This window comes from Rutilus rutilus (assembly GCF_951802725.1).
Source record: "Rutilus rutilus genome assembly, chromosome: 6".
NCBI classification, from domain to species: Eukaryota; Metazoa; Chordata; class Actinopteri; order Cypriniformes; family Leuciscidae; genus Rutilus; species Rutilus rutilus.
In genome coordinates this window covers 27,045,701-27,071,502 of record NC_140214.1, presented here as the reverse complement: position 1 = coordinate 27,071,502, position 25,802 = coordinate 27,045,701, and the positions used below count along the sequence as shown (strand labels likewise).

Here is a 25,802-nt window from a genome sequence, read left to right as displayed (position 1 = left end):
AATCGGGTGATTATTTGAAACACTTTTAATGTGCAAAGTCATGCAATCAAATCTTAGAAAAATCCATTTAACTCTTTATCAGCAGCAGTGTGATTTATAAATACAGAAAATTGAAGCAGTCTGACAATGTACAATCTGAAACATCCCACTGAAAAATGGCTGATGGAAAAAAAGCACTTTTTATCTCTTCATTCATTAGTACATTAAGAATCATGACTCTGATGATTGACATTTCATTTTGTTTTAGATTAAAATCAAATTTTTACCATATCAAGATGATTTTCACTAGACATGCCTTAGGAGTATAAATTGGGAACCCAACAAACTAAAATGATTAGAAATGTAATGATCACTGCTGTGAAATGTCATAGTTGAGAGGCTTCCTTCCTTTAGCATGATTCACGAAACTCCTTGTAAACATTTAGATCAATAACACTTTAGAATAAGATTAAATTCATTTACATTTATTAATCTAGGTTTATTTTAATTTATAAATACTGCTCAATGGTAATTTATGTTTGTAATGCATTAAAATGTTAGAAATGTGTTAGTATATTTATAACTTAACATAAACCTACATTAATAAATGCTTTAGAAATATTCTTCATTATTAGTTCATTCATGTTATCAAATTGAACCTTATTGTAAAGTGTTACCTTTTTCACACAAGCATAAAAAAAAACAAAAAAAAACAAACACACACTCACTGGCAACATGCACATCAAGGCATTGGACTATGTCCATTTCAAAATGGCTCTTTTATGACTTTTTGCTGTGCTCATGTGACAAATATTACAATACGAGACACACAACCACAGTCAGTGGCGAGTGCATTCCTCAATTTTCTGTTAACATCCAACAATGGATGCAAAGTTAGCGTCATTTGCTCCTTCATAACATCTGAAGGAATTGTAAATTTAACATGATCACTGATCAATCGTGTATGACAAAGCATGACGACATAAACACGAGACAGACGTGAACGTTACTCTAAAGTTGAGCCTGAGCAAAAAGTCCTCACAGATTTAATTCTACCCCCTTCTAAAGAGAACTTTAATACCAAAGCAGCACTGAATATTGCCATCAGCATGTTTTTCCAGCCAGATTCACAATGACCTGAAGTGCTCCAGAAGACATTCAAGAATCTGAACGTAGTCACCAGCGCATCTTCTTTTTCCTTCAGGAGTCATTGGTGTGCGAGATCTGTTTCCACAGCAGGGTCTTGAGGTTGTTGAGAATGAGCGAGTGCTCCATTTCCATCTGCTCGGCTGAACCTTTGAGAGCCATGCAGGCGTACAGCTGCTTCTCCAGCTCTTCCTGTATATGGTACGGAGCTCCTCGTAGGAGGTAATCCTTCATTGCTCCGCAGGCCCTGGCCAGGTTGGGCTGAGCCACCTCGGCCATGCACCGGTGTTCTGCGCGGTCGCACGAAGTCCTACAGTCCACGCCGTACACGCAGTCCTCATCGTCCTCGCAGCGCTGAAGGGTCATGGCCTGTTTGAAGGCCTCCTCAGCAACTACACGACGCCCGTCCACCAGCCTGAGGTCGTGACGATCGTTGTAACCGAAAGTACTGGCTCTCATGTCGCACATTAAGAAGCTCCCAAAGGTACCGTGGAAGATGTCTTCTATAAGTTCCAGCAAGCCGATAAAGATTTTGGCCTTGCGGGGCCAGGAAGGCGTGAACCACTGGTCCATGCTTTGCCGCATGCCCGTAGGGATCCATAGTTCCATGGGCCACGGCAGACTGAGGCCGTACAGGGGGGCGTGAGGCACCCGCTCCACCACGTACAGGTCCCCGCAGAAGCCCAACAGTCTAGGTGTGTGCTCTCGGTCTTGGAGCACCACTGCCAGCAGAACCTCGTTGAGCTGCAGCAAAGCCCAAACAGACTTGGCCTCGGGGAGAGAGATGAGGCCATCTTTATTGCTGTCCGCCACTGAAAGGATCAGGCTTACCAAACTGGAGAGGTTGGCTTGCTCTCCAACTTTTGCCTGTAGGAACAAAACAAGGGATAGACTGATTTTATGATTTTGTACTCAAATAATTGCAGTGAAAAAAGAAATGCCAAAGCCTATAAGGGTGCTTTAACCCCGATCCATATCAGAGTCCACTTTAAAAAGGTGGTCTGGGGTACAGTTCACTGCAAATATGAACGCAATAGTATTGAATAGGGCTGCACGATATTGAAGAAAACTGCAATATGCGATATTCTATATACGATACGGTAATGCTTAAAGTGTGTAAAATAAACTTAAATTATCTTTAAAATTATTTAACCTACATACGTTTTCACATTCTTTTTGTGACAAGAAAACATCCCTACAACTTCAGAAAGCGAACAGCAGTGTTTTACTGTAGCATAAGAAGTTTTTAACATAAGTGTAAACCACAGGGTTTAGGTTTTCAGGAAGGCCTACATTAGGGTTATTTAACAACAGAAACTGAATAATCTAATGTGCTTAGTTTTCACTGTATGAATTAAAAATATATACTGATTATTATTAAAGCTACAAAAGTTATTCAGCCAAGAGTAGTGAGTGATTTTCTCTTCGTCTTTTGTTCATGACCCCAGTTATTGCAAGCCGTTGCGATATGCATATCGCGATATACATTTGCGTAATTTCAATATATTGTGCAGCCCTGGTACTGAATTATTTAGTCCACTTAAACTGCCCCTTTTTATTCAATCGACTGCAAGCTCGCATTTAGATCTACTTCCGTCCAATCAACAGACGATGAATAGAACCAAGTCCTGCCCAACATGTTTTCTTTTTCTTTTCACAATATGAAAGAAAATATATGTTGCTACGTCCATTACATTGTGACTATAAATGCAAGGTGCATTAAGTTACTTCAACCTGATTGTGGCTTTCCTTTAAAGAACTGAGTGATCCAACAATAGGGGCTTTCGCATCGGAGGAACCTTTTCATAGTTCCTAGAACTATTGGCGGAAGTACCTGGATTTCGGTACAGTACCTGGAGTTCGAGGAACTCCTTTTGGAGGAATTAATTTAGCTCCTACTTCAGAGTAGGGTCTAAACCAGCACAATAGGAACTACAGAGACGTTAGCGAACGCTGATTGGCCGAACGCACGCGAAAGACCAGCACCCGCCATTTTTTTAAAAGCTGTGTAAACACACAGATAATAGCGTATGTATTTACTTCACAAACTAACTCTAAGAACATGGAAAACAGTGATAAATGGACCTCTTACCCCTAATTTCCACCAACTGCGGAACGGCTGCGGATCCGCTGTGCAACGGCGGCGGAGTCAATAGGTTTCCATTAAAGTCAATGTGTGTATTTTCACTGACTGTGGAACGGCTGCGTTCCGACTCCAGCGATCCGCAGCCCTCCGGGGCAGATACGCAGAGCTTCTATTTTTGCCGGATGCTGGAGAGCTCCGCAGCAATTCAGCACTTATATCGCGCGATCATACGTGAATTCGCGAGATCTCATGGGTCCTCGTGACTTCAGCTGTAAGTCATGGCCGCAGCCGTTCCGCAACAAATCCGGACCTGGTGGGTATTGAAGGACGGCGGAGCGCGGAGCCGTTCCGCAGCCGTTCCGCAGTTGGTGGAAATCCGGGGTAAACCTTTACGCCAAGGAGAACATCCAACGCAACTTTGAGGGAACCAAGCGAAACATGATTATGTATTTCTGCCATAGACAGTAAAATAAATGGACACAGCGACCCCATTGGATTCAACGGAGAAAAGTTAAGTAAATTAGAAGCTCTCACTTCCTGATGGCTGAGCGTACTACGCAGACTCAAACTGAGCTTGACGACGTAGATGTGACGTGAGCAACCCGTCTGTCTTCTAGTAGCTGTGCCAAGAGAAATCTGAATCATTCCCTTCCGAAACTTGCAGAGACGGAGAGTGTGAGTAGGAGGTGTCCATGAGCTAGGAGCAGGAGAAACTTTTGCTAAGTATTCTGATTAATTATTTTGTCATTTTGCCTCCACGTCCCCCCGATTGCCCGCAAGCTTCTCCTCCTGTCTATACGGTCATTTCTCTACTGTGCGACAGAGAGTCGCATGGTTATGACGCAATCGTTAGCCTATTTTTACAAAAACGGCTTCTACGGGGCCATAACGTAAGATACAAGGTAATGGAGCGTTTTATACATTTTCGTGTTTCTTTAGAAATAAATAATGGACAAATGGAGTCTTTAAACGCCTCAGATGTAAAGTTATTCGCTGTCAAAGTGACACCAAAATGAATGGGAGTCAATGGAATGCTAACAGCAGGTGGGGGTCTGCTAATCAATGGCGGCGCCCGGGGAAGCTTCAATGTTTTCCGAAAAATTGGCCCCCTGATTTCTGCTCAGCTAGCAACACAGGATATCAACCACATGGCAAACGCTAATACCTTTTAATATACTGTCTACTTTCTTTGTATAACAGTATCTAATAATGTATTAGACAGGACTGTTAGACAGATCGTAAACTAATGAACACGGAGATTGCGAACACTGTGTGTCAAAATCAAAATAAAGGTCTGCTGCGCCGTCAAAATAAAAGTCACAACAACAAGCAGGGCTTACGTCACTTCAGAGTTCCTACTAGCGGTGTGAACACAAACAGGAAAATGTTCCTAGGGGAACGATTCGTTCTTGGGGAACCACCCTGGTGGCTAGTTCCTAGAACTAACTAGTGCGAAAGCCCCTAATGCGAAAGCCCCTATTGTTTTAAAAAAAACAAATAAAAAAGTATCCAAACCTTCAAATGACTGGCAACCATCTCTTTGAACTTCTCTACAGAGGTTCCTCGAGTGGGTTTGTCAAAGAGTGCGATCTCTTTCTTTGGCTCCAGTTCCTCTCCCAGCTCATAGTGCAGGACGTCACTCAGCTGACACTTAATGATGCCGTCCAGGTCACCCCAGCTGCCTGTATAGACCTAAGAGTAGTGGATGAACACACAATGTCAACGTGACAGTACTGATATGCATGTGGTTTAAGGGCATGGGTGTCCAAACCTGCTCCTGCTCTAGTGATCCTGAAGGTTCTGGTGTGTTTAATTTTGCTGCCTTCACGCACTATGGGACTTTTCCTGCTTCCCACTTCCGAAGTCGTGATTACGAGCTCGTAATCGTTGCATTCAAGTGCTTTATTGTCAGAAAGAACATGAATCATGGAGGACACCGGGTTTATTCTTGCCTATTTATTGGGAATATCTGATTAAAGCAAAAATGATATTTAGCATACCTTTCATTGACAACCATATAAACATTCACCGCACTATATAGAAAGCTTGCTTACGATTCTGGAATTTTGGTCAAACACAGGCTATTTGTATAAAAGACACAACACGCTTCACTAAAGTATTCATACATGTAAATATACACTACTTTAATGATAAGACATGGCTAATATAAATTAATAATAATTACTTGGTATTAACCAATAAAGTAGCAATCTTTGATCAAAAAAGTTTATTGTCTTCCCAACTTGAGACCTCGGGTATCAAAATTATCCCTGAGCTTCCCAGTGGTAAATATGACTTGAGAGGGCATTCATGTCCAATGTTTTAACTAGGAAAGTCGTATTTACGATAATTCGGATAGCACTGGAAGGCAGCATTAGTGCTAGACTCTGCTGGAAGGTGGCCCTCCAGGAGCAGGACTGGGCACCCTATTTTAGGGACTATGGTGAGTGTGGCATCCACATTATTCCAGATAAATTTATTGTTGGGAAATTAATGTTTTGGCCTTTTGTCCGCAGAAAATCAATATTTCTAAAGAATCTCTCCAAACTGGATAAATTTGAAAACGGCATTTTCACGTTGTAGTGTGGTATTCGGAAATGATGGGATTCGATAATGACGATGCATATTTAGCCATGTGAAGCATATTGTACAGCAATGATCAGCTGTTCCTCCACCTTGGCAGAGCTTTCGATGTTCATTTCAAACGGAAAGGGTGAAGCTGATTGGTTGGTTCTTGTCACATGACTTGCGGTGTGCTTGCCCTGCAGCATTCTGAAAAGTTTAGATTTTTCATCACGCTGCGGTGTAAACACACCTGGAATAAACGAGCATGTCACAATGCATTAGCGTTGCAATAACGTCGCTCTCTATTGTAAGCACACTTGTCATGCATCTACTATTAAAATAGCGAACTTGAGTATGCAAAAGTCGCGACATGAACGACCCTTAAACCATATATGGAATGCCGATTGAGTGCAACCTAATAAAGTGATCGTGCCAGAAGAATAGCATGAGAATATTCAGTGAGCTTTTATGATGTTTCACGCATGCACAGCAAAGTGATTCAAGCAATTTTCAGATGTTTCAGTGTGGATGAGAAACTTTTGGAAAATGCTTAAAAACGCTTGTGTGGACAGAGTTCGTTTTGAAATGAAAGAACCCTTTTTTATTTTTTACATATCCAGATTAATGTGGACGTAGCCTTATTGTGTCATACCTGATTGTTTGGCTTGGTGGAGAGGCACCTTCCAAAGTATAGTGAGCTTTCTTCACACAGGCTGCTACAGGCAGAGCCATCGATAATACCTTTGCTGTATTTGTCACACTGTTGGAAAAGGAAGGTCCATTTCAATGAGCATGTAAGTGACATTCTGTCGAACAAGTGGAAGCGTTTCAATAAGATGTTGTGTAATGGCTTAAATATGGGAGAAACATTTTCACTACATCACCAATAGGTGGGGCTGGGGGTTAGGTAGGACATGGATGTTTGTTTCTATCTCATTTATGGCTTAAAGGGATAGTTCACCCAAAATTCAAAGTTGCCATAATTTACTCACCCTTATGTTATATCAAACCCATATGACGTTCTTTGTTTCACAGAACACAAAAGAATTTTTAAGCTGCTCTTTTCAATACAGTGGCAGTGGATGTTGAGCAGGGGCTGTCAAACTTAAAAAAAGGACATAAAATATTTATATGACTTATGTACTATATTATAAAAGTCTCATGCCGACATAAAATAGCTTTGTGTGTGTCGGATTAAAAAAAAAATCTCTTTTTGCTTTCTATTGAAGAAGGGAAAATATACATTTAGAACAACATGAGGGTGAATTTTCCTTTTAATTTCTCTTTTTAAGTGAACTATTCCCTTTAAATGTCACTGTACTGTTATTAGGGATGCACCGATATTAAAATCATTATTATTCTATGTTTTGGCCAATAATCGATAAAAAAAACTAAAATAAATACAAGAAGTGAATTTAGGCATCACATCATTTACTGAAGATTTGATAAAGAATACAGTTAACACAACAGTGTTAAATCATTAGTGTTTAAGATTAACTTTAAGTGAGCGTCAGTTGGCAAAGGTACACTAAATGTAAAATTAGATCACGGTGTGCCAAGATGAATCTGAAATGAATGCAACTGTCAGAGAGGGTCGTACTCACAATGATGCTCTTGCACTCTCGTCCTCTGCACAGCTCAGTGTAAGTAGAGTATTGCACATACACAACCCAACTACCCACAAATACAGCAAGCCATGTGAGAAAGAGATACTTCACTCGAGTGTAGGACAGACGAGCCTAAGGGGAAAGAAGCAGAAAGTAAACAAGCCTGGGTCGTGAACTTTAACACAGTCCATGCTAAAAGTAAACTCAAATCCTGACTGAACACGAGAAGTTCAAATATTTACTTGTAGTTCATGACTCATGTGAAATTTCAAAAGCAAAAAAAAAGAGGCTGAATACACACATAAATACAGCAAGTCTCTACATATATACAGCAGTATGTCATACTGCAAGTTCCAGCACAAACAGAAAACTTCCTGCTACAACAAGTCCAAAGAAATACACCCACATCAACAAACCACTTATTTTCTAACTATCAGCCAATGGGTCAGGAAATGAGTACAGCCACAATTTGATCATTCTTAACAAGGTCAATATTCATCTGCTACATTAACTCATTTTAATTAAGTCTCTATGACAGACACCCTAGACTAGAGGGTTGGATCTGTTGCACACAAAGGCTTTGAACTACAAAAAGACCTGCATGAAGCTCTTTATGCTGCAGAAATAAAAAAGACTGTGGTTACTGCGGTCACCAAAGCCTTACTATGTCACGTTGGGCATCGAGTTTCACAGCAGTTTAAAGTGAAAGGCATCAGGGGGCATCACTATGTAGAGTAGTAGCTTTGCAGCCACTAGAAGTTGTCTTTACTGACTATTTGTGCTTTTTCTTGTTTTGGCCTTTGTGGCTTTACTGAGATAGTACAGAGAACTAGCAGGAAGCAAAGTGGGAGAGAGAGAGAGAGAGAGAGAGAGAAAGGATCAGAAAAGGTACCCAAGCCGGGACTCGAACTCAGGTCACCTGAAGCGCAACATGTTTAGAGATCAATTACTACACTTACTTTTGATCAATTTACTGAGTCCTTGCTGAATAAACATATAAATTACAAATAAATCTTACTGACCCCAAACATCTGAACAGTAGTGTTTACATTATTAGATTACAGTAGAGCCGAATATACAACAATGGCTTAAAATCAATTATTTAATTGCTTGGCAAATGCTGTAAAACATTATAAATCTTCAGGTCAAGTATGAAGAATAAACACCAACACTAGTTGTTCTTTTATTTGTTCATTAAAACTGTTAGAATACAAACTGCATACAGGGTTCCCACACCTTGGTTAACTTCAAATTCAAGGACCTTTCAAGGACTTTCCAGGTCCAATACGGTCAAATTCAAGGACTTAATGTGGGGACACATTTGTTGTGTACAACAACAAACGATGAGGTACCATGGTAGTTTCATGCGCACGTACAACACAAAGTACCTCATGCGGGAAACACTTAACGTAACCAGGGTTTTCCCTGGCTTAAAGGACAAGTTCGGTATTTTACACTTAAAGCCCTGGTTACAGATCGTATCTGATGAAATAGAACGGTTAAGATTAAATTTTGGACACATGCTCCTGTCCCGAGAATTTTAGGTTTATTTCGCTTTTCCCCCCACCCCCACAATGGTTGTCTAGGTGCACTGGAACATTCCTTCCTAAAACACATTAAACTTTCGTTTACAAAGACGTGAAACTCACCGAGTGGTCAGGGGTGTTCACTGGTATGCTCACTCAAAAATCGCTGAAAAAGATGCTCTGACGTTTACATACTCACTTTAAGTATGATACTGGGGCATGCCATCTCCAGAAATCTTCAGACGACTCTGTGGTCATGGGATTTTTAAGTGAAGGAAAGGAAGAGGAGTATAGGAGCCTGGTGGAAAGCTTTGTGGACTGTTGCAAGCAGAACAATCTCCAGCTTAACACAAACAAAACTAAGGACATGGTGATTGATTTTAGGAGATCTAAACATGCAGTGTCTCCCATCAGAATTAATGGTGAAGAGATTCAGACTGTCACTTCTTATAAATATCTGGGATTGCACTTGGACAACAAATTGAGCTGGGCCACTAACATTGATTTAAAAAAGGACAGAGTCGTCTCTATTTCTTGAGGAGATTGAGATCTTTTGGAGTTCGGGGAGAAATGCTCAGTTCCTTTTATGAGTCGGTTGTATGCTGGGGAAGTGGAATCAGGATCAGCGATGCAAACAGACTGAATAAACTGATAAAGCCAGCTCTGTGTTGGGGACTACCCTTGGAGGTGGTGATGGAGAGGAGAATTCTGGCCAAACTCTCTGTCATTTTGTGTGAAACTGCTCACCCTTTAAATGGTATTGTTGGTGCACAGGAGAGTACATTTAGTAGGAGGTTGATTCCTCCTCGGTGTAAAAAGGAGAGATATTTTAGGTCTTTTATTCCTGCTGTGATTAGGCTGTACAACCACACCCTGATTTGGAGTATGTGCAGAATAGTGAGGGTATATGTATTTATATGGAAATATGGATAGAAATGTGTATGTGTGTATTTGCGTGCATGTATAGGTATATATGTATATGGGTATATTTAGGTATGTACGTATGCATAGGGATGTATGCGGGTATGTTTGGTTTGCGTACTTGCGTATATGTACTTACGTAGATGCACGAATGGAAGTTATTTAGTCTATTTACTATTTTACTATTTTAGTCCATATTACCGTAATAACTTGTTTTAAATAATATATTGAATGTTTTTGCTTGGACTAGGGGTTGAGTGGCATTGTTTTGGGGTATTGAGTGTGTATGTGGGTAAGGGAATTGGAGGTGTTTTTGAATTTGTTATGTAAAGTACAGTAGGTTGTTGTATGGTATTTTGTAATTACTAGATATTCAGATTATTGCGATTATTGATTTTTTGTTATACATGTTGTTGTCTCGATTTCTGTTGCTGCTGTAACACCTTGATTTCCCCTCAGGGATTAATAAAGGAAGTCTAAGTCTAAGTCTAAAGAACATCTGGAATTACAGTGAAATGATTAAAGAAAATTACAGTTAATACCTAGTCATGATCTTAGACATACTGCTATTAAAATAAGACAAATGTGTTTAAAATGTGAGAACCAGCCCAGAGCAGCAACACTGACTCAACCAGTGGTGTAACATTTCTGTTTGGTGCTACTAGTGGAAACTAATACACACTTCAGCTTTAAGAATGTGAATCAAAGTAGTAGAAGACCCATTATGTGGGCTTGAGGTGCTGCTTCTGTAATACAACAGCAAGCTCAGATTTTATTTCCTTCCATAACTCAGAAATCCCATTCACTCTTTATAGGAGAAAACTGCAATGAAGCTGGTAGGTATAAATACTGGTTTCCTTCAGACATGATTACAGGTTAGTTTCCCAGAAGGACTCAGTCTTTAAAAAGTCCAAATTAGATTTGTCGGAAATGTTCTCCCTTGTGACTCCTATATCATTCAACCTTTCATAATTACTCTCACATGATTTTTGGAGATCCAGACAATACAGTCCTCGCATCACTTTAAGCTAGGACTTGACTTCTTTTCTCTTTAAATTGTTGAAAGTATTTTGATAGAACAGTTTGAGACAGGAAGCAGAGGACAGAGGGATAGGAGATGGGAATCTGGAAAGGGAAGTTTGGGAAGATGATTAGCACCCTGTTGCCCTCCTAAATGCACAGTCTAAGCGACCTAAACTCAGAGTACATGCTCTGAACCCTATGGCTCTGACAGGACTTGGTATTTCAGGTATAGCCTGAAAGTTAATTCCATTTTTGGAAACTGAAAGTTGAGGTTATCCTCATATTTAAGTGTAAACTGTATGTTGCATAACCTGCTTTCTGGAATACACCACCACTGTAATACCACACAAAAAATGTTTTCTGCTTATGAGGAGAGTCAACAGCAAAAGTCTGTCATCTAATGAAGTTCAGACACTGGAAGCCTCCCTTCCCCCCGTCCTTTGTAGCAAACAACCAACGCTGTACATCACTTTACAAACATCCTGTTCCATGGCTGAAAAGTTTAAGAAGTTGCTACTCAAACCCTATTGAAAAGAAGCAATCATGTTGTCCAGCATATGAATTTGTCTTGAACAAAAGAAGTCCAGGAAAATGTCCAAGAAAAACTCCATCCAGATGTGTGTGTGATCATGAGATGAATGTGATGCAATAAACTGAGAAAAATGCCAGATTCCCCGTACAAATGTCTCAGTGGAGCTTGTTTCAGACTAAGCTCCTTGCTGCCAAATCACGCTAGTCTGTGTTTTATGGAGCACATTAGGGTGGTGTCCAAGTATAGAGCTGCAAATCAAACCTTCACATTACTATGTATAACGTTTCCTCTCAACCTTCGCAAGCACTATTCAGTGTAAAAAGGAGTTCAGCAAACTGCTGTCTTGCTGCTGAAATGGCGTAATTAACTGTTTTGGCTAACAAGCAGCTTCAGCCCAGAACAATTATCTAAGGAGAAGCTGTTTCACACATAAATGTAGCCCTGGGTCCATTTTCAGAAATCAATCTGACAGCCCTATACAGAGCCAGTCTGCCAGACTAAGGAGAACACTTTAAGACAAACCATTCTGTCTTGTCAATTTAAGGTGTTTTCTCAAAATGGACTTTCTTTATGCTACCTATGCTCACATTTGCCAAACTAAAGGGTCCAACTTAAAAATAGTGAGGATAAAGATAATTGCTAGCATTGAAATCCAAGAGTACTTAAGGAATGTCAAAATGGCTGAAAAACTAAATTTGAATTTTAGACCAAAATATAACTAATTACATTTATGAATCAAATATAATTTCGTAAATTGCATAAACAATTATAAACAAAACAGCATCATGTAATTATGCATAGTTTAATACAAAGGGCCAAGGCGCCAATCACACCGAGTACTTTTTGTGTTTAAAACGTTTAGTGGAATATAAAAAAAACCCCACAAAGTTTAGAGACATGTTTTTTAAAAGTTGAACTTCTTTTAACTTTCCATGGCTTTCTAAGCATGTGACTCTGTCATGAGAGTGCAACGGTCAAAGATGTCCGTCTAGCTCTAGCACGGTCTAAATGCACCTTTTTTGGGGGGGGGGGGGTTGTGGATTTTTATTTTAAATTCAACAAATATTCCAAATTCGAATTTTAATTTTACAGCCCTAAAGTACTTTAGTGTCCTTGTGCAGTTGTCACCCAAAAGCAATGCCAATTAGGGCTGCATGATATATCATATTAGTATCGATAATTCGATATCATGATGAGCCATTCGGGATAGTCACATGCGCAATAGGGATCGTAGTTGATCATGTGATCGTGGATTAATTGCAAAGTTTAACCACCATATAGAGTGAAAGTTTATCATTTATTTTGCATGTGTTTTTAAATCCTGTCCGTTTAAATGTCAAGAGCAAGAAAACTGGAACTCGTGCGCTGTTTTCTGTGCGCGCACAGAGCCGCGCAGACAGCACGTGGACACCAAATTCAGGTTTCTTTATCGTCTTTTGAACTTGAACGGACAGGTGAACGCAAAATTAAGTAAAAATGCCTGTCCCGATGAGTATCCTCATAAACACAGTCGGTTGTGTTAAACAATTGAAAAAGAAAACGGATGCGTATCATTATATTGGATACCTGCATTCGTCTTAAAGGGACAGCAGCCTAATATGAACCCAGCTTTGTGTCACCAATGTTAAAGGGATAGTTCACCAAAAAATGAAAATGCTGTCCTCATTTACTCACCCTCATGTTGTTCCAAACCTGTATGACTTTCTTCTGCTGAACACAAAAGAAGATATTTTGAAGAAAGTCGGTAACCAAACGACTGATGGACCCCATTGACTTCCATAGTAGGAAAAAAAATACTATGGAAGTCAATGGGGACCAGCAACTGTTTAATTACCAACCTTCTTTAAAATATCTTCTTTTGTGTTCAGCAGAAGAAAGGAAATCATACAGGTTTGGAACAACATGAGGGTGAGTAAATGATGACAGCATTTTCATTTTGGGGTGAACTATCCCTTTAATCAAAAGAGAAAGAGAAAATGACTTTTGTAGCTTTAACAAAAAAAAAATTCATTTATACAGTGAAGACTATGCAGTGTTATTTTACATTTGATTATTCAATCTATACCTGATTTACCTGAGTCACTATGAAATCAAAATGGACAATTCTTATTTTTTTTAATAACAATATCAAGTCCTTTCTCAATTTTTTTCTCATTTCAGACTCAGAGGACGTTTCACTCGGATATACGACACAACAGGGAAGAAAAAACTATCGCAACATCCATTTCATGCCGACTTTATTCGTGCAATGGCGGCCTGTTTACAACTAGGATGATACAGCATAGAAGAATGATAGTGTTGGAATCACATTCAGAGCAAATTTTTTCCCCAACAATGAACACTGACAGCCAATCAGAATCCATCCGACTTTCAAGAGCTTGAACATTTAACAGTGTACCTCCAGTGTTTCAGGAGGAAATAGTCCTCTATAAGTGACTTCAAACAAGCATTCAGACTTGGTTTCATTCTCTTAAAAAACACACCATCTAATCAATTCACAATGGATAAAAACATCTGATGCCTTACATTTTATTTTCCACAAATCAGTGGTCCATCACACCATCAACACCAGAAGAATCTGACGCCACATGCTCCCTGTTCCTACGGCCTGCTGCTTTCCAGACTAGAGTCAGCATTCCTGCATGTAAGCACCAGCTCTGGCACTGTCAGCACAGAGCTCAAGTCAATTCATCATGCTGCCGATTCCTTCTGATGTGATTCACTTGACCACACACCTTCATTTTCTTGTTTTTGGTACAGCTGTGAAGTGTCATGAGTTACGAGAAACTCTACTTCCACGCCATTTCACTTCAGTTCATGTGCTATACAACATTCATCACTGTAAGTACTGCCAGAAATAAACTTTTTATGAAGGATATGACCCCTGGAATTAACTTTCATTTTGAGGACATTTTTACTAACCATATAAAAATGGTCTATATGTCAAATTCTTCAACTTCAACAAAATCGGCCCTATTTGCTTTGTTAGCACAGTTTTGTGGTGAACAATTAATCTGTGCAAATGAATCCACAGAAAAAAAATTGTCTTCAGAATCTTTAGTCAGAATCTGAAAATTAAGATGCCCTTAAATTAATATTCTGTTTCAAATTGGTTACAATACTGAAGTAAAGTCAATTGATACTTCCAGTTCATGGACTTTAATTGAAATAAACTGTCAGTTTGAACAATTATCAAATCTACCTCAAATACATATAATGCTCAAGATATCATTATACAATAAACACTCTGCTAGAATACATTTGAAATAATCCACTTGTTAAATTGTGACTAGGGATGCTAACAATGAATTGTTGATAAGAATTTAATTGATAAAATGTATCGATGGTAGATTAAGGTCATCCTTAGATTAAGTAGTTTTGAGGTGCGTGCGGCTCATGTGCAAAACATAAGCAGCAGACACGAGAGGAAATATGAAGCGAGCGAGCCGTAGTGACATATTCTAAGGCCCTGTTTCACAAACAGGACTTAGATTAAGCCAGCACTGTTTCAAATGCACACAGTAAATCAAAACCTTTCAACCTGAGCAATAAAACCAATCGAAGCGCGCTCCAGCTGTAAAACGGTGTCTGATTGGTCTCTACCCACTATACAAACCCACCACACCTGAGATCCAGCTTCCATTGGTTGATCTTCCAAATGACGTTGGAAAACCTCATGATGATCACGACACGATCGGATCCCGAAAGTTCCCTATCAAGGCTACGGAACTTCGACATTACGGATGTCGTATATGGGAACTCCTCTCATCCTTCACTTCCGCTGAAATCTTATAGGCTAACGCCAGCAGAGCTGGCCAATTGACGCAAATATGCTAATACTGAACCTTGTGCAGTATAAAGCAAGTGCAGCGTCAATTCCATTCAGAATCTCTCTCTTCACGCTCAAATCGTGTGCTAGAAAGCTGATATTACTTAACAAACTTTTGGATTACTCGCCGTCGTCAGAGGTGCGCCAGAGATACTACAACTGTCTCCTGCATCCGATGGCGACTGTTTGCAACCTGTGCAGGGGCTCCATCGTGCCCCCGGATACGCACCTGTTTTGTGTTGCGTGCTTGGGGCTGGCCCACGCTGAGTCAGCCCTCAGAGATGAAGGGTCCTGCGACCACTGCGCGGACATGTCCCTGCGAGCCCTCAAAGCCAGGCGAGACGAAGCTGGTTTAGATCGGCCCACACTCAGTCGGTTTCAGGCAGCGTGGGAAGCTATTCCAGGCATTTCACCATGGGTGTTAAATATAGTTCGGCACGGGTACACACTTCAGTTCAAACGCAGACCACCCCGCTTCCGCGGCGTAATCCAGTCATTTACTTTGCCCCAAAACACTCACGTGCTGAGGCAGGAAGTGTGCAGTTAGGCAATAGAGTATATAGAGCCGGTTCCCCCGAGCGAATGGGAGAGCGGGTTCTACAGCCGCTACTTCGTTGTGCCGAAGAAGGGAGGGGGTCTCCGCCCCATACTGGATCTGAGAGCCGTCAACAGAGCGCTTCACAAGCGCGCATTCAGGATGACTACTCTGAAACAGATCCTGGCGCAAATTCGCCCCGGGGATTGGTTCGCTTCAGTAGATTTGAAGGACGCTTACTTCCATATCCAGATAGTAAAGCGTCACAGGAGATTCCTGAGGTTTGCGTTCAAAAATTCGGTGTACCAATACACGGTGCTTCCGTTTGGGCTAGCCCTGGCCCCCCGAACATTTTCGGAATGTGTAGACGCGGCACTTTCACCCCTCAGGTCGAGCGGGATGCGCGTATGGAACTATCTGGACGACTGGCTGTTTCTCGCGCAGTCGAGGGAGACACTGGTCAGCCATGTGGAAGCCCTCCTCCGACACTTGGAGATGCTCGGTTTGAGGGTGAACGTTCAGAAAAGTGTGCTCACACCGAGTCAGACTACCACATTCCTGGGAGTATGTTTGGATTCGGTGAGAATGAGAGCGCGCCTCACCCCCGAGCGAGCGGAGGCTCTGAGCTCTTCTCTCGGTCGCTTCAGACCGGGCAGGCTCGTCCCACTGAAAGAGTTTCAGAGGCTACTGGGACGGATGGCAGCTGCTTCTCCAGTGTGTCATCTGGGGTTACTGCATATGAGACCGCTTCAGCACTGGCTGAAAGCGCCCCCCGAGTGCGTGGTATTCCGGCCACAAGCGCATCATGGTCACTCACGGATGCGCCCGCGCCCTGGCCCCGTGGAAGAACACGGATCTTTTCAGCTCAGGTGTTCCTATCGGCATAGTGACACGGCGCGTGGAAGTCCTGACGGACGCTTCCTCCACCGGATGGGGAGCAGTCTGCTTGGGCAAGCCCGCCTCGGGTCGGTGGTCAGAGAAGCAATTGGAGTGGCACATAAATCGCTTAGAGCTGGAAGCGGTCTCTCTAGCTCTCAAAGCTTTCTGGTCTCGGCTGGAGCAGCGGCATGTGTTGATTCGGACCGACAACACTTCCGTGGTCTCGTACATAAATCACCAAGGCGGTGTACATTCCAGAGCCCTATTCAAGCAGGCGGAATCCCTTCTGCTGTGGGCAGACCGGTTTTTCCTCTCGTTGAGAGCGGCGCACATCCCCGGTGTTCTAAATCGCGGGGCGGATATGCTCTCGAGGAGCGGGATTCCTCAAGGGGAATGGAGTCTTCACCCCGGGACGGTTCAGCTGATATGGAATCGTTTCGGCAGAGCGGAGGTCGACCTCTTTGCAACGAGCGAGAATACGCATTGTCAGATGTTCTTCTCGCTGTCCCATTCCCCCCGGGAGATGGACGCGCTAAGGACGCGATGGCCGAAAAGCTGTCTCTATGCCTTTCCACCGGTAAAAATTTTGCCCATGGTGTTGTGCAAAATCAGGGAGGAGAAGGCGGCGGTGACTCTGGTAGCCCCGTACTGGCCGAATCAGCCTTGGTTCGCGGATTTGATAGAGTTACTGGCAGGGCAGCCTTGGGAGATTCCGCTCAGGAAGGACTTGCTGTCTAAGGCGAGCGGATCGATCTGGCGTCCCAGCCCCGCGCTGTGGAGCTTACATGTGTGGCCGCTGCAGGGTCGCTGAGCGGGCTGGAGGCACTGCATTCGCGAGCTTTGAATACCATCGCGGAAGCGCCAGCCCCATCCACTAGGCGCCTGTATGCTCTGAAATGGGGTGTTTTCTCAAAATGGTGTCAGGATGTCGATATAGACCCAGCGACCTGCTCTGTGTCGGATATTCTACGCTTCCTTCAGTACAGGATGGATGAAGGGAGCCTACCATCTACTCTGAAGGTATACGTGGCCGCTATCGCTGCGTTTCACACCCCTGTTGACGGTCAGTCTATCGGTAGACATGCGTCGGTGACACGGTTCCTCAGGGGAGCTAGGAGATTATGCCCTGCACGGCCGCCTTCTGTGCCGCCATGGGATTTGGCTTTGGTCTTGGAGGCTTTGTCACGACCGCCTTTTGAACCCTTGGCTTCGATCGCCATTATGGAGCTTTCGGTTAAAACGGCGCTGCTTCTCGCTCTCGCTTCGGCGAAGCGGGTTGGGGATTTACAGGCTTTCTCTGTGAGTGAAGATTGTATTCGCTTTGGACCGGGAAACTGTAATGTGACGCTCAGACCGAGGCCGGGTTACGTCCCTAAGTCGCTCAATACCCCGTTCAGAGCGCAGATTGTTTCTCTGCCTGCCCTGTCCGCTGAGGCATCTACCTCTCAGGGTTCTGATGCTCAGAGTGCTATTTGCCCAGTCAGAGCGCTCCGGGAATACATTTCTCGCTCGGCCGCTTTTCGTCAATCGGACCAGCTATTTGTGTGCTTTGGTGGGTGCAATAAGGGACGCGGGGTCTCTAAACAGAGGCTTGCTCACTGGATTGTGGACGCTATTGTTTTGGCTTATTAATGCCTGGGGCAGGATTGCCCCCTTAACGTCAAGGCCCATTCGACTAGGGCGATCGCCTCCTCGTGGGCCTGGACTAAGGGTATGTCTATTCAGGATTTATGTCTTGCGGCTGGCTGGTCTTCTCAGAACACGTTCGCCAGGTTTTACAAATTGGATTTGCCCTCTGTAGCATCTCGAGTGCTTTCGGTGAGTTGATTGCATTACGCAGCATTGAGAGAGCTGCTCTGCGCTTGCTCATGAGTTGTTCTTGTGCTATTTGTGTGTGTTTTAGACTGTGTCACCGCAATGCGTTGGCTTTCTCTACTGTTGTTGCCCTGTTGCTAAAACAGTGCTAACTTCCCCGGTTATACTGCGCGGGATATGCAAATTCTGGCAGTGTTTTGTGAGCTTGTGATTGGTTCCTTTGGACCTATCAGAGGTTAGAGGTTCGCCATTGGTCAATCTTCGCCTATCAGATGCTCGCATGCTGGGGGGGCGGTCTTGGTATTGGGTTCTGTTGTCAGTGGTTTGTTATGCTGCCACGGCGGGATTCTATACAGTTCCCATATACGACATCCGTAATGTCGAAGTTCCGTAGCCTTGATAGGGAACGTCTCCGGTTACTTTCGTAACCTCGGTTCCCTGAAAGGCAAGGAACGAGACATTACGCTCGCCGCCGTGTTCGCTTGATTTAAGCGTTTTTTGTTCGATTCTGAATGGAATTGACGATGCACTTGCTTTATACTGCACAAGGTTCAGTATTAGCATATTTGCGTCAATTGGCCAGCTCTGCTGGCGTTAGCCTATAAGATTTCAGCGGAAGTGAAGGATGAGAGGAGTTCCCATATACGACATCCGTAATGTCTCGTTCCTTTCAGGGAACCGAGGTTACGAAAGTAACCGGAGACGTTCTCTAGCTTTAGCAAAGCAGCATGTCATGTGACTCTGTGATCCACGCATTGTCTTATGTTATGTTTGGGCTCGTTAGAAACCACATGCTCGAAATAAAGATAATGCGATCTAGTACTATAGTTAACTAATGTTACGTGAAGTTACAAACAAAAAACGTAGTGAAAAGCATACTGTTGGCAGGTGCATCGCAGAGATTTTCCATACAAATACTTGGTATAGTTTGGTCTTTAACTGAAACAAATATGCTAGTTGTATTCTGCTAGTTTTGTCAACGATATATGACACAAGTGTATCTGTTATGTACGATGATTTTAAGGATCACATTTTCATCTAAACAGTTACTTTTTCACACTATGAAAATGGAGCACTTCTAATATGTCAGCAAATTTAAAAGCACTTGTTAAGGTCTAAAACAACACCTATTTTGTGTTGGTTGTGTAAGGGGTTGTTGTTAAGTAATGTGATAACTTAGTAGCACCCCCGCTTCGGATTCAAGAGATTAAGGTTAATTAATACTCAATTAATTGATCGTTAATTTAAACAATGATTGATTATAGGAATTTATGTAAATTGACATCTCTAGTCATGACGCAAGCTTCTACTCGGTTCAATTGAGAATACTATCTCAACAGTCGTTTATTAGCAATATTTATTCATATCACAATACTAATAGTATTTATTATTAATATACTTTATTATTATTATTATGTCTTTTGTTTTGAGTTATTATTCAGAGCTTTTTTATATAAAAATTCAAGTCATATTAGCTCTGAGAAAGCAAATCTATAACTAATATGACTAATAACCACATCACATTCAAGGTCTAGCATATACACAGAAAACAACAAATAATTTCAGCAAATTTGCCCCAATATTTTACATTCTTGGGGCATTGTTTCCCCACTTTTGGTGGCATTTCTGCCTTTCATTTCTGAAAAACTTTCTTTTTGCTTAAAAATGTAAATCAAACCTCAAGCCCGTCTGAGTAGACAAATTTGGTAATTCTGAAATCAGCAGAGGATAGCAATTGAAGAAAACAAACTTATTGGAGGTTGTCACTTGAAATAGACATAATGAGGGATATTATTGTTTTCAGTGCAATCTGTACCTGTAAAAAGTGTTTTAGGGTTTTATTTTTTATTTAACCCTGAAACGCATACTTCTGGTGGTCTTTAGTGACCCGGAACGTCATTCACTACCCTCTTCCTCATTCATTTTTATATGAATTATATTTTATATATATTTTATATACATAGTTATACATCAACCTTCTTAGTATTAATAAAATTATAAAAGAATGCCTGCTCTCCCATTCATTTTTTTGTAAAACTTTTATAGGTGTGTAACAGTCTAAGTATCTTTTTTCTGCACAACAATAATTGAATCTTTGATTACTGAATAAGTGCAATTCACCTTTATTCCACAAGGTGTCAATGTCTGATACACAGTGCTTAAAGGCACACTATGCAAGATTTGTACCTTAAAGGAGAACTCCGTCAATTTTAACATTGAGCTCATTTTTTTATACATTTGGAGTGCTGTCAGTACAGAGAACAACGACAAAAATCGGTGTTGCCTACACCGTGTTATCCTCGTTTTAAAATTTGCACCCTGTTGACTTCAATGGGGCAAGTTTTAAACCTGCTTTTAGCCTCTTAACATCCTTGATGTGACATTACAAGTGCACAGGTCATGTGAGTGATTCCTTCGGCGTGAACGCGGGTGAATCTGACTGCAGTAGATGTGAAATAAATATATAAAAAATTATGTTTATTCAGCCAGCGCACACATACCTGTATTTACATCCTGTTTTCGGTCGAAAGTCCACAGTAGTCGATTGTCGAGTTCACGCGTGTGATCATAGGTACTAAACCTATGCGCGTGAACTCGACAATCGATTACTGTGGACTTCGACCGAAAACAGGATGTAAATACAGGTATGTGCGCTGGCTGAATAATAATTTTTTATATATTTCTCGTCACCACGCATCACACACATGACCAGCATCGCCCAATAGTGAGCCTACGTGGTGACGTGCAACACAGACGCGCTGCGCAAAAACACTACGTAAACTAACTTGAGGCACAGAGAGAGAATGAAATGAATAGTGGAATAAAGTCGTTATTTTTGTTGTTTTTTTTGCGCACAAAAAGTATTCTCGTCGCTTTATAAACTTAAGATTGAGCCACTGGAGTCACTTGGACTATATTAACGATGTCTTTAATACATTTTCTGGGCCAGCAAGTTATAGTGTCCATAAGCCTGTGGAGGAGTGAGACAGCTCTTAGATTTAATCAAAAATATCTTAATCTGTGTTCCGAAGATGAACGAAGGTCTTACGGGGTTGGAACAACATGAGGGTGAGTAATTACTGACAGAATTTTCATTTTTGGGTGAACTAACCCTTTAATATGACAGCTTCGAAGTCATTTCGATGGTAAACAAACTTGTAGTAAGGCAAATCATCCCGATAGCAAAGCAGGGGACAAATCTCGCGAGAATCACGACTTGCTTTACGGCACGACGTCACATACATCAACAACATGAAGCAGCCTCTATGGAAGACACCAGCACGCATTTCAGACGTGAATCACGTGGCAGAGTCGATGAAAATTGTCAAGGGAAAGAAAACGACAAACTGACCGCTTGAGGAACCGGCTCTGCGTGATAGGTATTTACGACAGTAACGTTAAATACAAGTACTCCACAGCGACTCTAGGGGTTGCTGTTTGACAAAAACAGAAACTGCATAGTGTGCCTTTAAGTGACGTTTCACTCACAGTTACAGCAGGCAGAAGGAAAAGAATAGGAAGTTTCATCAGCAAAACTTGAAATGGCTCAACGATTTACTGCAGAGCAAGTACTGAAAGCAATCAAATATTAGTGTCACTGTCACTTGATGGTGGATCTGATAAAAAGCTGTCAGCGATCAAAATATTGATTTTGAAGATGTTGAAAATGATAGTTTTGAGAATAAGTTTGAGATGGCGAATATGAGCCAGATGCTGAAATATGATATCATACAAAAAAAGGTGTGTACTAGGGCTGCACGATATTGGAAAAAAAATTACATTGCGATATTTTTCCCCCAACGATATATATCGCGATATTGCGAGCCATCAATCCAGGCTAAAGTCAATAATTACCATTCCATGTTATTAATAATTTCACTAATAAGCAAGCTTCATTACAAGTAACAAAAAGGCCACTTAATATTTTATTCCAGAAACATATTTCTCTCAGAATTCGGTGAACGTTCTACACAGGACCTAACGTTCTTCGGGTTCTAGGACCTGAAAAATTATGTTTTCTGTGCTGATTCAGTGACGCGTTCATGTAAACGCCACCTAGACCCATCAAAAGTAATGATTCATAATATGTAAAATATTACAATGAGACATTTTAATTGTTTATTAATAAACAAGTGTTTTCTGTAAAGCTGAAGTTGACAATATACTGACTCGCGATCTTCGCAGCAGTGATCGGGAGAAATGCACTTTTCATACAGATTAAATATAGCTATATATTTTTTTTTTAATGGTTCTGTTTAAAAGTAGAGATTTCTGTAGATAATAGATATATTTCTTTTTTTTTTAGGTGTGTGAGGCGAGAAGGGTACCTTTTACGCTGAGTTTCGGTTCATGGATGATAGCTTAATCTCCGGTTAAGGCGCTGGCTGCTATTTTCAATTATTATTAATCATTATTAAATCCAGGAAATTGGATAATGAAATACTGATTAAAATTAAGATACAATTAATACAAAACGAAATTCGTTTTAAAGAAAGGCTTTGTGCTTTCAATTTGAGGTTTCTGTTAAAGTTTTAAAGCAGTCTTTTAGTGGCGCTTTCATAACGGTCGCGTCCGTATTGTCACGTAACATTGTTTTTTTCCTCATAAATGCGAACACGAAAAATAAACGAATGTTTAAAAAAGACAACCATCCACAACTTTATAACACTCCAGCAAAGTCGCCTACCTCTTTTTGGTCAACATCCTCCTTTTTGTAGACGAAATAGGCTAGTCCCAAATAGCTGATTTTGACTTTTTTTGCGGCAGATCCTCTTCGTCGCGCATTATTGAATGTTGGCTGTGAGCGCGGTGAGCTGCGGCACAGCGAACCAATCACTGTGCAGGCACGCAGAACGCGTATGTCACCCCAGCAAAAAGCCATACAACAAACTCGTGTTTACTGTGTGCTACCGTTCTCTTATGGGTACTACTAACGTTACCCTTCACATCGCATGTTCCGGCGATGTGACTATCGCTCATTCGCACATCGCGATGTCGATGTTAAAACAGAATATCGTTCAGCCCTAGTGTGTACAATGGTTTAAAAAAAATCCAGCCTGCTAAACAAACTGGAACCGGATTGACTGCTTTTTCAGAAAAATTCTCACTGAGCTTTTGGAGAATACAAGGTCCTGAGCAGGGGCGGTTCTAAGGTCAGTGGATATTCGGGGCTTAAGCCCCCTTAGCCCAGCCCTAGCGCCGCCCCTCCTGAGTCTACAAAAACTTATAATAATTATATTGTCTATGTCTAATAATAACCTCAAAATATCAAACTTGGTAATATTTTAACTCTAATTGCTAGTGTATTTTTCAAGTAATCTTTTCATTCCAGTTATTCCACATTTAAAGCCATTGACCAAGTGAACTAATTGCTTTCACATATAGTTTGCTACTTTAAATGTTTATTATGAATAGGTTAGGCTACCTCTAGTTTAGGCTACATATGAACCATAAACAATGATTCACAACCGTTTATTTGCAAATTAAACAAACATTGCTCATGTGTGCTGTAAGCCTGGCTTCTGTTTAAGCTCCTTATAGTCCTGTTGTGGAGTTATACAGGCTGACATGAGACCGTTTAACTTCGTCCAGTGAAGGGGATTAAACTCACAGCAGAGAAGCCCATGGCAACCCAGTCCTCTCAAGGGTAAATGGAGAACTTATTTCCATAAATAATATGTAAGAATTCCCTAACCATTTGCCTCTGACGTAAAAACATATTCTGAACTGCTGTTCAAAAGCGAGAGTTACGAGAGTTAGTCACACAACAACGCTCGCTGATCAAGAAGAGCTGACAGATTCAACGCAGATTAGAGCAGCAGCTGCACTCGTTAAAAACAATATAAATTAAATATAAGCAAAAATTCTCTCGGCTTTAAAGGTCATTCAGATTGCTCCGTTCATTCTCACCAAGCATTCGCTGAGATAGTAGCATTTCATTTCAGCATAAAAATAGGCTACTGCATATACATTTTCAAAAGCATTATTACCTGAAAGTGGTAAGTCTTTGACAGACAGGCCCGTGAAAACAGACCCCTCGCCATTGCAGAAATGGATCATCTCAAAGACTGTGAGCTATCTAGAGCAGAGTCTCCATATGCCGAATAAGAAAATGAAATAATGTTCAGCGAACTTCAAGTGATTCGGCTCGCGCGACACATGACGTGTACCGTGCTCACGGCCAGCCGATATCCTTACATATTATTAGACTCCCCGAAGGATACTGTGTAGATTTACGCGTTGTGTTAAGAATTCATGTTATTCGGCTCGTCAGGGTTGGTATCCAGCGTCTAACACTTTCAAGTACAGCTGTTATAAAGCAGAGAGACAGCAGCATGTCAAGGGCGCAGGCGTACACGTTCAATTTCTGCAGCCGACCTAATGTAGGGCTAGTGGGTTTTTTTTCTTGAGCAAATTGTGCGTCATGTTTACTGGCGCCCTCTATTGAACACCATGCACATAATACATTTTTGGTGGTATCATCATATATGCAAATTCAAACACCTAATAGTCATAATCATAAATTCTAACATATTACAACTTGCAATACATAAACATACAAATACAAATGTATTTGTCACGTCTGTATCATTTGTTGTTATTATGTAGATTAGTATGACCCCGAAAGTTATATTTTTAATTTTAATCTAGATCTGAATTGTATGTTATTTTAGGAAAGAGTCTTTGGCTTGCTTTAATTTTTGTGGGGACATTTTTGTAAACTATTTCAGTTTTATTTTTGCCCAGTGCTAAAAGTTAGGCTATCTTGAATGTTTTAAACTGAATTGTGTTTTGTTAGGATTCATTCATGCTTGTATATGGGTTATTATGATTATAGGTACACCATGTAACACCACATGTCATAGCAGATGTGGTGTGGTAACGTTAAACCCTTTCAGTACCTGTGTTTAATGTTTTAGCACTTCTCCATGACATAATATCTAAACAAGAAATCCTTATGGAGCAGCAGAGGAACATTGTAAGGATGGTGCAAGATCTCAAAGCAAACAACGTTCGGGAGATCACAGAGGCACAGAACCAAAACTGTTTCCAATTGAAGACTTAAGGTCATTAACTTCCCTGGAAAGTGATCTTCAATCATGTCCAGTAACTAGACAAAAAGTGGTAGGTAACACTGTCAGTAATGCACAGTTGCATGCTGTTATCACTCACAAGTGTGTGTGTGTGTGTGTGTGTGTGTGTGTGTGTGTGTGTGTGTGTGTGTGTGTGTGTGTGTGTGTGTGTGTGTGTGTGTGTGTGTGTGTGATCAATCTAAAACATGAAAAATCGAACAATAACAAAAACTATTTATATTTGTCTAATTTGGTAAATATAATATCGATATTAGCATGTTTTAGT

The 25,802-nt window shown here is 41.2% G+C and overlaps 1 protein-coding gene across 1 annotated transcript; it reads right to left on the bottom strand.

Moving 5' to 3' along the window:
- Positions 1–5: 5 nt before the first annotated feature.
- dipk1aa (divergent protein kinase domain 1Aa) lies at positions 6–24,904 on the bottom strand. Its single transcript, XM_084410526.1, has 5 exons — positions 24,434–24,904; positions 7,381–7,515; positions 6,429–6,536; positions 4,727–4,903; positions 6–1,992 (listed from the first exon to the last, which is right to left on the bottom strand). The coding sequence occupies exons 1-5, from the start codon at positions 24,485–24,487 to the stop codon at positions 1,180–1,182; spliced, it is 1,287 nt and encodes a 428-aa protein (XP_084266652.1). The 5' UTR covers positions 24,488–24,904; the 3' UTR covers positions 6–1,179.
- Between the last annotated feature and the right edge of the window lie 898 nt (positions 24,905–25,802).